Source organism: Strongyloides ratti, assembly GCF_001040885.1.
Source record: "Strongyloides ratti genome assembly S_ratti_ED321, chromosome : 2".
Taxonomy (NCBI): domain Eukaryota; kingdom Metazoa; phylum Nematoda; class Chromadorea; order Rhabditida; family Strongyloididae; genus Strongyloides; species Strongyloides ratti.
This window is the reverse complement of record NC_037308.1, coordinates 12692429-12705669: the sequence shown is the minus strand read 5'-3', so window position 1 is coordinate 12705669 and position 13241 is coordinate 12692429. Positions and strand designations below refer to the sequence as shown.

The 13241-nt window shown below is 20.8% G+C and overlaps 6 protein-coding genes across 6 annotated transcripts; 4 read left to right on the top strand and 2 right to left on the bottom strand.

The window, feature by feature from the left end:
* Positions 1–2586: 2586 nt before the first annotated feature.
* Positions 2587–3676, top strand: SRAE_2000406300 (Globin-like domain and Globin, structural domain-containing protein; the record flags this gene model as incomplete). Its single annotated transcript, XM_024642888.1, has 4 exons — positions 2587–2670; positions 2714–2839; positions 2888–3022; positions 3077–3676. The coding sequence occupies 4 exons, from the start codon at positions 2587–2589 to the stop codon at positions 3674–3676; spliced, it is 945 nt and encodes a 314-aa protein (XP_024508614.1).
* Positions 3677–4912: 1236 nt separating this feature from the next.
* SRAE_2000406200 (Globin-like domain and Globin, structural domain-containing protein) lies at positions 4913–5988 on the top strand (the record flags this gene model as incomplete). Its single annotated transcript, XM_024642887.1, has 2 exons — positions 4913–5537; positions 5603–5988. 2 exons carry the CDS (start codon positions 4913–4915, stop codon positions 5986–5988), a joined length of 1011 nt encoding a protein of 336 aa, XP_024508613.1.
* Positions 5989–6017: 29 nt separating this feature from the next.
* Positions 6018–7007, bottom strand: SRAE_2000406100 (Ribonuclease H domain and Ribonuclease H-like domain-containing protein; the record flags this gene model as incomplete). The annotated part of the gene is made up of 1 exon (XM_024642886.1): positions 6018–7007. The coding sequence occupies one exon, from the start codon at positions 7005–7007 to the stop codon at positions 6018–6020; it is 990 nt and encodes a 329-aa protein (XP_024508612.1).
* A 587-nt stretch (positions 7008–7594) lies between these two features.
* On the bottom strand, positions 7595–8642 carry SRAE_2000406000 (Protein-tyrosine phosphatase, receptor/non-receptor type domain and Protein-tyrosine/Dual specificity phosphatase domain and Protein-tyrosine phosphatase, catalytic domain-containing protein; the record flags this gene model as incomplete). Its single annotated transcript, XM_024642884.1, has 3 exons — positions 7595–8361; positions 8403–8425; positions 8479–8642. 3 exons carry the CDS (start codon positions 8640–8642, stop codon positions 7595–7597), a joined length of 954 nt encoding a protein of 317 aa, XP_024508611.1.
* A 498-nt stretch (positions 8643–9140) lies between these two features.
* SRAE_2000405900 (Hypothetical protein) lies at positions 9141–9545 on the top strand (the record flags this gene model as incomplete). The annotated part of the gene is made up of 1 exon (XM_024642883.1): positions 9141–9545. One exon carries the CDS (start codon positions 9141–9143, stop codon positions 9543–9545), a length of 405 nt encoding a protein of 134 aa, XP_024508610.1.
* Positions 9546–9979: 434 nt separating this feature from the next.
* SRAE_2000405800 (Solute carrier family 12 member 1) lies at positions 9980–13101 on the top strand (the record flags this gene model as incomplete). The annotated part of the gene is made up of 2 exons (XM_024642882.1): positions 9980–10234; positions 10273–13101. The coding sequence occupies 2 exons, from the start codon at positions 9980–9982 to the stop codon at positions 13099–13101; spliced, it is 3084 nt and encodes a 1027-aa protein (XP_024508609.1).
* Between the last annotated feature and the right edge of the window lie 140 nt (positions 13102–13241).

Genomic DNA, 13241 nt, shown 5'->3' with positions numbered 1-13241 from the left:
TCAATTTGAAGATAGATTTATGGTAAAAAAAAATATTTAAACTACCTTAAAAATCTAAAATTTTTATAACATTATTAGTATTAAACAATAAAAAATTAACTTTTGTTATGTTTTTATTTTATTTTTTGTTTTTAAGAAATTTATATATATTTTTTAACATGATATATTTTATAAATACTTTTGTGAATAAAATGTTAATTAGATTCTATTAAAAATATATCAAATTTTAACCAAATATTTGATAATATTTATTTTTTTAAATTTATTTAATAAAAGTATACTGTCTTTTCTTAATAATATAATGAAATAAAACACAACATCAATGTAAATACAAACTTATAATTTATACCAAATAGGTAATATTATTCAAATATAGGATAATTAAAAAATAAAGTCATAATGTACTTTTAAAATTAAAATTTTCTATTTTAACTTTTATCGTATATTTAGTTACATGTAAAAATATATCTTACAACTATATTCATTTTCTTTTATTTAGTTAATAATTCTTTTTTTTTCATGTATTTGTATATGTAAATACTCAATAATTGTTACCCGTTAACTATTATTTTACTTGTGAGGTATTATCTATATATAAGCCATCTTAATTTTCACTTGTTTTATAAATGATTTAATGTATTATTTGGTATTATGAAAAATTTTTTTAAATTGATAAACATAGTATTATAAAAATACAACATGATTAAAATGATCAAATAACTTAAAATAAATAAAATTTTTGCATTATATTAAAGTAATAGATTATGAATTTTTATAAATTTTTAATACTATTTCTTAGTAACTATTTATAATAAAAAAATGTTTGTTTCAATTTTTTTTTAACTGTTAAAGTAATTGATAAACATTTTTGTAAATGTAATTTAAAAAATCATTTAATACTAAAATTAAATTTTCTTTATTTAAATTGTATCATCTTTTTGTATTATTAATCTTTGAGATAAAACTTTTTTTTTGGTCGTTTTTTCTTAAAAAAAATATATATATTTAAGTTCAATTTGAAAAATATACTAGAACCATCTATTTTATAATTTATGTCTTTTTAACATCACAAAATTTTTTTTTATTTTTAAACTCCTTTTTAAAAATTTATCCTCTAGAGTACATTTATATAAAAATCTATTTATACTCTATCAACCATTTTTATTTGATATTTTTTAACTTATTGTTAAGAGAAAATTTAAGAAACAATTTATAAAACTGAAAGTACAAATAGGAATATGGACAATTCTTTAAATTATAAAAATGAAAATTTTTCTATATTTAGTTTATTACACCCACAATTTGATTTTTTTATTCATATTTTACAGTTGGTTAGATATTATTATTAAACTTGATATTATCTAGGGAATTTTAAAAATTTAAAGTACTCAATATCTTAAAAAATTAGGTGAAGATGGTTATGTATACAAAATATGATAAAACACCACCTACTTTTAAAAATTTTTAAAAATATAATCTTTAAAAATAAATTTTTTGATTTCTTTTATCTTCTTTTAAACTAATAAAATATATCTTTTTTATCAGTTAAAAATTATTATATATAATTTACATTTTTACCCCTTCTAAGAATAGAGAATTAATAATTTTTCTTATCTATTGAAAATATATCAAATTAAGATATATTCTATTTTTAAAAAAAAAATAATAAAAATTTTAACTTTATCTTAATATATCTTGATGATTATGTTATAAATAAACATTTCTCTGTAGGGGTAATATCAATTGAATTATGTTCTTTTATTTATACGTCATTTGTTTTTACAGAAACCAATTTTAGAATTTTTTTTTTTTTTTTGATAAACTAAAGAATAAATAAATATAATAAAATTTTTTCTTCATAATTTAAATAGATTTTTTTTTTATTTAAAATGTTTATAATTTATTTTTTTTTTAAAACTATTTATTAACTACATGAATTATCTGTTAAAGTTAAAAATTTTTGCCTTGTTTATAATATAAAAAAATAAATTTGTATATTTTTATTGTTTACAATAAAATAAATATATTGAAATTTAATAGTAATTTTTAACATAAATTATTTCAAAACTTTTTATCTTTTTTAAATTTATCCAAAATATACCTTTATTATCATTATAAAAATTACTAAGAAAAATATTTAAATTTCCTATTATATTAAAAATATTTTTATTATTTTATTTTTTATTATGATATAATTATTTAAAATATATATTTAATATAAATTATAAAAATAATATCTATTTAATTATTTATAAAAAAAAATTTTTTTAACTAACCAAATTTTAATAAATTATTCATACGTTATAAATTAAAAAAAAAGATATATTGTATATATATGTTTTATTTAACATTTGTATATTTATATATAATATTCTTATTTAAAGTTAGATAATATTTTTTTTTGTATAAACAAATCTTCTGGGATATAACTTTTTTATTTTCTAAATATTTAATTGCTTATAATATTATTAATGTGTTTATTTTTTTTTTCTATTAAAAATAAATGATATAAATAATATTTTAATTATAGAAACTTTAAAAAATTATAATTATTTTTTTGTACAATAAAATTATAATAAATTAAGGATGATTGCTGCATCTGTTCGACTTCATTATCAACCTCGTACTAAAAAAGATAATAAAACATCTTCAAAAAAAGAGAAATTAAGGGTTTGTTTATGATAAGATAATATTTTATAATTTTATATTTTAGAGAAGATCTCAAATTGTATCAGGAAGTACTGTAGAAGGTTCTCCAACAAAATCAGATAATTTTTTAAAAGTTGAAGGAAGTATAAGAAGACGATCTGGTTCTGTTCCAGCTTTAAAATGTACATTAGTAAGTAATAAATAAACATATATATGAATAAAGATAATTTATTTCAAGGCAACTATTTGGGGAATTAAAAACAGTCATGTAAAAGCTCTCAAAGTTACATGGATTCGTTTATGTGATACACCAAGAAGCAATTGTAAAGGGATTGTAGCAATTGTAGAAAAAGTTTTTGACAAGTTAGAATTGGTATATTTATATATTTTTATCAGATTTTTATTTTTTAAATATTTTTTCTTATAGAAAGATAAATCAGTAAAAGAAGCTTTTTATAATACAGCTTTTGTTGATTCTGTGTATGAATATGCTGGAAGAAGAAGACCATCTTGTCCATCTATAAATGAGCATAGACCAAAATGTACAGCACATTCCCATTGTGGATTACGAGAACATATTCATTTTTTTGTTTCATTAATCTCTCAAATTATAAAAGCATTAGATGCAGAACCACAATATATAATTGAACATATAAATAAAATTGCAATTTTTCATACTCATTTAAAACAATATGGTTTTCGTTCGTCATCTTTTGATCGTCTTGGAGAATTATTAGTTGATAGTCTTGTTGTCCAAGAAACAGTAAGATGTTTTCCAGAAGCTTGTAAAGCATGGACTATTTTAATTGCAGCAATAACAGACAAATTACGTACACCATCATCATCACTTCAAGGAGGATCTCATATTTGTCTTTTTGATTCATCAACAAATTTGGAAAATATTAATACATTATCATCTGAATATAAATCTCTTTCAATAAAAACATCATATTTTGGTGGAAGACAATTACCCACACGATCATCATCACCAAATCCTTTATCAATAACTTCAGAAAAAGAAAAATAATTTTTAAATAAAGAATTTTTTTTTTATTAAAATGTATATCTTTTGTAATATAATGATTTTTATAAAATTATAAAAAATAATATAATGGTTTTTTTTAATTAACTTTTTTTTATAAATAAATTTTTTTTTTTTATTATTAGATTAAGTAAATATAATAATAAGAATATTGTAATATAGTTTTTTTTTTCAATTAACATTTAAAAGAAAAAAAATATAATATGGAGAGAGTAAAAATTTATTATGAAAAAGGATATATTTACTTTGTTTCAAATTGACAGGTAACACTAATATTACGAAATAATTTTATATTTATTTTTTTTTATGGGTAACTTTAAAAGCTAATCAAATTGCTTTTATAATAAAATAATATTTAACTACTAAATTTTATTATAACACTCCAAATAATATCCATTCAATGTTTTATTTAATAATGAAGCATCAATACAATATGATTATGTGTAAAAAAATTTCCAACCACCTCTTTGTTAATATTAAATTCAAGTACTGTTAAAGTAATTATATTTTTAAAATGTGATTATTTAGTAAAATGTTAAAAATATATAAATATAAATTTATTTTTTAAGTAGTTTAACATTAAATAAAATTAAAATCATTCTATTTATTTAAATGTAATTAACTTTTAAGCTTAATTATTCGTATATATTTTATTAGACAATTTATCACATATTTATAATGTATATTTACTAAATTTTATTTTTTATCATTTAATAATTTTTATATAAATAAAGACAATGATTTTTATCATGATATTTAACATTTTAAGAATTTTTATAAAAATCATTTAAAGTATGTTTAAAATATAATAAAAAGATTCTACTTTTAAATAGCTATTATATATATTACTATAATATATTTAAAGAAATAGTCTCAATAATTAGAAAAAAAAGAGGTTTATATTAAATTATAAAAAAACATTAATTTCTTTCCACTAGTTAAATTAAAAAATTTTTTAATATTAAAATATACTTGAAAAGTTATAATTTATGAAAATTATAAACAATTTTTTATTTTTAGCTTTTAATTTAAGTGAACATAAAATTAAATCTAAAATATATTATTTTATGAGGTATATTTTTATTTTATAGTTTACAATTATAGTTTATCTCATATATTAAAAGTATAAAATTTTTTTATTAATTGTTTTGGATAACTACTTATTTTAGAATATAAATAAAAATTTATACTATATTATTCAAAAAAAAAAACAAACTAAAAATGTTACGAATTATGGAAGCAATTCAACGTAAGAAGTTGATACAACTTCTTAACGATGAATATAAACAAGATATGGAACATGATGAACATGAAAATACAGATACTATTATTAATTATACAACACCACCAAAAGTTTTTGGTAAACATAATACTATAGATTATGATGATATTCCATATATAACACCATCATTAACAGTTGAAAAAGATAAATTTGAAAAGAATAATGTTAATGAAGATATAAAAAGATTTATACAATTTTTAGAAAGTAGATTAACTGATTTACAAAAAAAAGCTTTACGTATTACTTGGAAGAAGATGTCTGAAGCACCAAGAACATCCTCAATAGGTATGCTTTGTATTATGGAAAAAGTTTTTGAAAAATTACTTTCTGAAAATTCAGAAATTTCTAATGTTTTTTATAGAAGTGCATTTTTAAGTTGTATAGAAGATAGAAAAAATAGTAAATTATTAAAAAATGATAAAGAAAAATGTTTATTTAAAAAAAAAACTATAGCTACATTACGTGACCATGCAAATATATTATTAGATTTTGTTAATACAATTATAACACAAATATATGGTATTCCTTATAAACCAAGACGTACATATGAATTAACACCATTAGGTATGATATATATATATATATTTAATTTTTATTAAAATTTAATAAATAATAAATATATGTTTTAGGTTGTAGTCATGGAAAATTAATACCATTAGGATTTGATAGAAATTGGTTTCATAAATTAGGTGAATGTTTTGCTGAGGTAATGTTTTCTCAAGAATGTATCAGAGCATTTCCTCATGCACCTAGTGCTTGGAGTCTTTTTGCAGTATCTTTTACAGAAAAATTATATTCTGAATGTAAATTAAAAAAAAATAATAATTGTCCTGAAATACAAAGACCAATACCAAATAGTTGTTCATTCTCAGAATGGTCACATAAAAAATTATCTCAAAATAATAAAATAAATTTTCCAAATTCTTCTAAATCTATGCATCAAATAAAGTATGTGGAAGAAAATGAAGAAGATGAAAATAATGAAATAAATACTGGGAGACCAACAAATTTATAAAAAAAAAATTATTATATTTTTAAAATATTTTATAAATACCATTGTTTTTTTACTATTTTCTTTCTATACATTTCTTCATTCTCTATTAAATCTTTAATTTTATCATTAAGATTTTGATTAGAAATTTTTACTTCATCTTCTCCATTAATAGTTACACTATTTAAACTATTTACAGGAGAAGAATACCCAGAATCTTTAGATGTTGGGATTGATCTACTTCTAGCGTTGGTTGCTGATTTAGCTAAAAAATCAGCCATTTCATTACCATAATCTCCATTATGTCCCTTTATCCATTCAAATGTAACTCCTTTTGGAAAATATTTTGCCAATGATCGAAGAAGATGATACTCTTTACAAAATCTACCATTATTTCCATTTCTCATTGCATCAATAATTCCTTTAAAATCAGTTCGTATAATAATATGTTGATTACGATAATATTTAGATACTGCAAGAGATCTTAAAGCAATTTGTGCTGCTATAATTTCTGCCTCACAACTATTATATACATTATCAAGAATGATACTTGTATTTAAATGATGATTTGGACCAAAATATATTCCTATTCCAGCAGGATGTCCTTTAATATAACTTGCATCAGTATATCCTATAATTGAATCATTTATATTGTTAGTATTGTTATTGGTTGAAAAAGTTTCATTGTTATTTATATCAAGTGGTTTTTTTAATGATAAACCAGTATAATTTTCCAGTCTACTTATATGACTAATAGGATCTTTTATACAAAAATTATCATTATTTTTTTTAGAAGTCAAATTTGTTGTTTCTAATATATTACTAGAAATAATTTTATCAACAGAATCTTTTTTAGTATTACTTTTTCTATTTTTTGTTATTTTTTTATTTTTCTTTTGAAATTTTCTCCATCTATCTAATCTTTGATTAACTTCACTAGAATATTCACTAAAAGAAGATAAATTTCTTGATAATGTTATTATTTTTTTATTACCAATTTGTATCGTTTTTCCATAAAATGTTAAAAGATTGTTAAACATCATATTGTTAGTTGTATTGGTTGGTTAAATTAATTTGGTTGGTTGATAACTGATAAAGTGTCAAAACATTCCAATTATGTATCATTATTTTTATTAATAAATTTTGTTATACAAAAATAAAAAAATTTAAATTTATCAATTATAAAATATTGTAATTTATATTTAGAATATAAAAATATTTTATTAAAAGTTGTTTTTTTTTTTTGATAATTCTTTTGACAATTACTTATTAAAAAGTTATTTTAAATTTTTATACAATAAAAAAAATACATTTTATTTTATTAATATATAGTAAATAAATTTTTATTAAAAAGTTGAAATAAAATTATTAGACAAATTAATATATTTAATGAAAAATTATTTATTTGTTTTGAATTATTATTTAAATTAAACATTGAATCTTCATTTTGTATATTTAAATAACAATATATGACATTAAAATTAATGTATTTTTATTTGTAAGAGTATTATATATTTTTAATAATTACATTTATCTTAAAATGTTTTTAAAAAAATTTTTTTAGTTATGCTCGAAAAATAAGATAATACTTTTCAACTAGAATTATAATATTATTTTTTTAAAAGTTAAATTATAAAGCTTGGTTACATGCTTCTTCATAATCTTTGTCAAACTTTTCTAGTAAAGCTAACATTTTTGGATCCATTCTTTTCTTGTTGTTTCCAACAATCAAATCAAGAATAACTTTTTGAACAAAAAGAAATTGTAATTCTGTTTGAACACTATAAGGACGTTGATCTCTTATAATCTTAACAATTTCTATTGGTGGTTCTGGATTTTCACCATTGACAAATTTTTCAAGTATATATTCAATTGCAACAATAGATCCTGTTCTTCCAATTCCTGCTGAACAATGAACTAATATAGGTTTTGTAGTTCCACGAACATAGTTAAGAAGAGTTGTTGCACTATCAGTGTTGCTTGGAACACCACGATCTGGCCAGTCAGTCCAATAAATGTGTTTGAGAGTTTGTTCAAATTTCTTTCCTTCATAATTTGATTTGATTTTTAATGTTGTTTTAATTATATTTGGATAAGCTTTTTCAAGTTCACCTTTATCAATACATGTAACTTCAAATTCTTCAAATTTTTTAACTTCATCTTTTTTTTCAGGCCAGTACAAAAAACATTTTGTTTGCCCCTTTTCAACTAAATTACATAACATAATAACACATTCAATTTCTTCTTGCATTATCATTCTATAAAAATCTACTACAGTATTCTCCAATGGTCCTTGAGTACAAATAAAACGTTTCTCTCCATTTGGAGTATTAACATAATTAGCATGTATATAATCACCATTTCCACCAGGAAAATTTAATACAACCCTATTTTTATCTATAATATAAATATTAAATAAAAAAATTTAGTTAGCAAACCTTGCATTGGAACATCTTTATATCTATAAATATATATATTATAAAAATAAATAATTTTAAAAAAATTATATTTTACCTATTTTTTTTCAATGGATGAGCTTCCTTAAATGCATTAAGAGTAATATCTTTTGGAAAATATCTTTTATTTTCATTAAATTCTTTTCTTAATGTAGGTACACCTTTTTCTAAGATACTTTTAACCCACCTTTCTATTATTTCTTTTGGTTTAGAATTAGACATTGATATTAAAAATAATAATAATAAAGGCAAATAAAATATTTATGTAGAATAAATTTAAATAAAAACATTTTTTAAAAATAAATTTTATTAAATTAATAATATTCAAATTTTTTATATCATATTGATATATTTTTCCACATTAATTTGTTATATTTTATAAAGTCATAATTTTATAACTTTTAATAAATAAATGATTTTTTTTTTTTGTCATTTTTTACTAATGTTATTTTGACTTTATATATTATACCAATTATAATTAATTGTGTAAAAAAAACAAAATATGAACAATTTGAAGGAAAATTAAATAAACATAATGAAAATCATATTAATAATAGTGGTGGAGGAAAAAATTTTGATGAAAAAGAAAGAAAAACAAGTAATGAGAAAGTTTTAAAAAAAAATAATTCTAAACAGATAAAAAAAGATAATTCAGTGTCTTATTTAATTTTAAGAAAAAAAATGTTTTCAAAAACTAATAAAAAAAATAACAGTAGTGAGATGAATGATGATGGACAAAAATTTAAAGTACCTTTATGTCAAAATGAAAATGATATCAAACATAATACTAAAATAATTTCACTAAAAAAAACAAAAAATACAATTGAAAATGAAAATAAAATTAAAAATCCATTTTCAAAAAAATTTAATAAAATTCTTAATAATTCAGTTAACAAGAATAAAGAATTAAATAACAATAAAAAAGTTACATCTCAATTTTCAAATATTAAAACTGCATATAAAGCTGGTAGTGCAATGGAAGTAAGAAGTAGAAGAAAAAATAATTTAAAAAAAACTACAGATAATTGCAACACTTATGATAAAAAAAGTTGTTCAATAAATAATGATTTTGAAGATGATAATGGTTCATATCAAAGATTAGATGATATTCAAGCTATAAAGTAATTAATTAACAATAAATTATGTTAATGCATGTTTTTCAAACATGTTATCATACATAATTAATTATTTCTTGCATCAATTGACAATATTTTATAGTTTATTTATAAAAATTAAAAATAATAAAATAAACTTTTTATTGCTATTATAAATAATAATTTTCAGAGTAGAAAGTAATCTTATACATCATTTTTTAAACTATCAAAATTAATAGTATAAAAATAAATTAATTTAATGATGTCAATATATATAAAAGATGCAGTTCAACTAAAATTTTTCGATCATTAATAAAAGATCAATTAGATACTTTTATGATCATAAACATATTGGTAAAAATGTCGTTTTTTTATTCTTCTTTGTTCATCTTGAGTAGGAAGTAATTTTAAATATAAAATTATAACTAAATAATAATATTTTTCATTTGTTAGACTATTATTTGTATGGAGGTATCTAATATTATTGAAAAAAAACATAGTACTCTTTCAGAAAGACATGATAATATTAATGCTTTTATTAAAAGATATAACAGTAACTTTAGTTTGGATAAAAGTTGCAGAAGAACATCATGTTTTGATGATGAAAATGTAGTAGCTTTAAAAAGTAATTCTGAATGTTTTTCAGCCAATAAACTAACATTAAGAGATTCAATTCAAAAATTACCACAAAGTGAAGATTCTAGTGCAACTGATTTTTGTGTATGCTTTTTTTATCATAGTTGACTCATTATTTTTAGCCTATTGGAGTTGTTTCAGAAAATGGAATGTTAAGTATAACAACTAAAAATCAATTTCAAGGATTTGGATGGGTTAAAGGTGTTCTTTTAAGATGTATTTTATGTATTATTGGAGCAACACTTTATATGCGTATGTCATGGATTGCAGGACAAGCTGGAATATTTCTTGGAATGATGGTAATTTTATTATCATTAATAGTTGTTACAATAACAGCTGTCTCAATGTCAGCTATTGCTACAAATGGTGAAATAAAAAATGGTGGTTGTTATTATTTAATTTCAAGATCATTAGGACCAGAATTTGGTGGTTCTATTGGTTTAATATTATATATAGCAAATATGGTTAATGGTGCTATGAATTGTGTTGGATTAGCAGAATCATTAGTATTTCTATTTGGACAACTTAATTTTAAATTATTTGATGGTGGAATTAATGATGTTAGAGTTTATGGATTATCAACATGTGTTATTTTACAAGGTATAATTTTTATTGGAACAGAATTTGAAAATAAAACACAAATAATTCTTTTAATAACAATAATTTTATCTATACTTTCACATACTATTGGAGCATTTTTACCTGTTACACAAGAACAATTAAAACATGGAATTATTGGTTTTTCATTTAAAACAATAATGAATAATTTTTGGCCAGATTTTAGAGATGGTAATAGTTTTATTACAGTATTTGGTGTTTATTTTCCAGCAATGACTGGTATAATGGCTGGTGCTAATATGTCAGGTGATTTAAAAGATCCATCAAAATCAATTCCAATAGGAACAATGACAGCAATAATGATAACAACAATAATATATTCTGGTACTATGTTACTTTCTGCATGTGCAACAGTAAGAGATTCAACAGGATTTAATATACCAACATTTTCAAATAATAATTATGATCTTATATTACCAACATGTCGTCAAAATAATACATGTAAATTTGGTTTAGCTAATGATTATCAAGTACCATTAACACAAGCAGCATTTAGTCCATTAATTATTGCTGGAATAATTGCTTCAACATTATCATCTGCCTCTGGATGTTTAATTGGTGCACCAAGAATATTTCAAGCACTTTGTCAAGATAAATTATTTCCAGGATTATCATATTTTGGTAAAGGTAGAGGTATAACAAATGAACCATTTAATGCATATTTTTTAACATTTTTTTTAACATGTTGTGTTATACTTATTGGAGATTTAAATGCAATCTCTGAAATTATAACAAATTTTTTTTTAGCAGCATTTGCTATAACAAATTTTGCATGTTTTGATTCATCAGCAAGTAAATCACCTGGTTTTAGACCTGGATTTAAATATTATAACAAATGGTTATCTTTATTTGGTTCTGTTTTATGTATAAGTTTAATGTTTATATTATCATGGGTTACATCACTTATTACATTATTTATTTTTGCTATATTATTTTTATATCTAAAACATTTGGCAAAAACTGTTAATTGGGGATCATCATATGAGGCTAATAGATATCGTATTGCATTAATGGAACTTTTAAAATTATCAAGACATGAAGAACATGTTAAAAATTATAGACCACAGTTTCTTGTTTTGACAGGAAATCCAGCAGCTCGACAATGCCTAGTTGATTTTACCTACAGTATAAGTGGAGGACAAAATCTTATGATTTGTGGGCATGTTGTCCCTTATAAATCGTCTGTTTCTGCAACAGATTTTATACGAAATTTAAATTCAAGATTAACTGATTGGTTGAAAGATCAAAAGATTAAAGCATTTTATTGTGGTGTTGCAAATAAGTCACTTCGAATGGGTGTTCAGGCATTATTACAAACTGTTGGTTTAGGTAAAATGCAACCAAATATTTTAATGATTGGTTTCAAACAAAATTGGATAAAACAAGTTCGTAAAAATGATGAAAAAATTTATGTTACTGAGTATCTTGGTGTTATACTTGATGCTTTATTAAGTAATATGAGTATATGTATTTTTAGAAATGGTAATGATAAACTTGATCATAGTATGGATTTAGCTAATAGATATGATGGGTTAATGCTTCAATTATCAGATAAACAATTAATGGAAGCTGAAAGTGGATTACATGATGACTTTTTATTAGGAAGAGAGATAGAAAAAATTAGACCAGTTGCAGGAATAATTTCAAAAACTGGTATTATTAAAAATAAAAGTGTTGGAAGCTTAATAAATATATCATTTAATACAAGAAAAGTATCAAATGTAGTTTATTCTGCAAATTCAAGAATTAATTTAGGTAAAAAATTTAGATGCAAAATAAAAGAGGGAGATATTGATGTATGGTGGTTAAATGATGATGGAGGATTAACTTTACTTATTCCTCATTTATTAGTTGTAAATACACAATCTTTTCTTCATGAAGCAAATCTTAGAGTATTTGTCATCTGTTCACCAACAGCAAATCCAAAAGAAACCAAAACAGAAATGGAAAGATTATTAAATAAATTTAGAATTAATTTTACTCATGTTATGGTTATTGTAGAAGAGGATAATGATTTATATCGTGAAACAGTAGATGAATATAATGGATATTTAGAAATATTGAATCCTAAAGATGATCCTGAAAATCATACAATAAAAAGTGATCTTCTAGAATCATTTTCTGCAAAAACAAAACAGTATCTCCGTTTACGTGAATTATTATTAGAACATTCAGCTGCTTCTCATTTAGTTATATTAACACTTCCAATAGCACATGAATCTGTTATCATTTCACCATTATACTTATTATGGCTTGAAGTATTGACAAAAGATATGCCACCTACACTTTTAACAAGAGGAAATAATACTCCAGTTTTGACATCACTTTCATAAAATATAGTAATATCTATAAATAAATTGTTTATAATATAAATACTAGATTGTATATTTAAAATGACGTTATTTTATTATCAATTAAAAAAGATTAATTACATTTATTATGTCAAAAATAACCTATTAATAAAATTTAATTA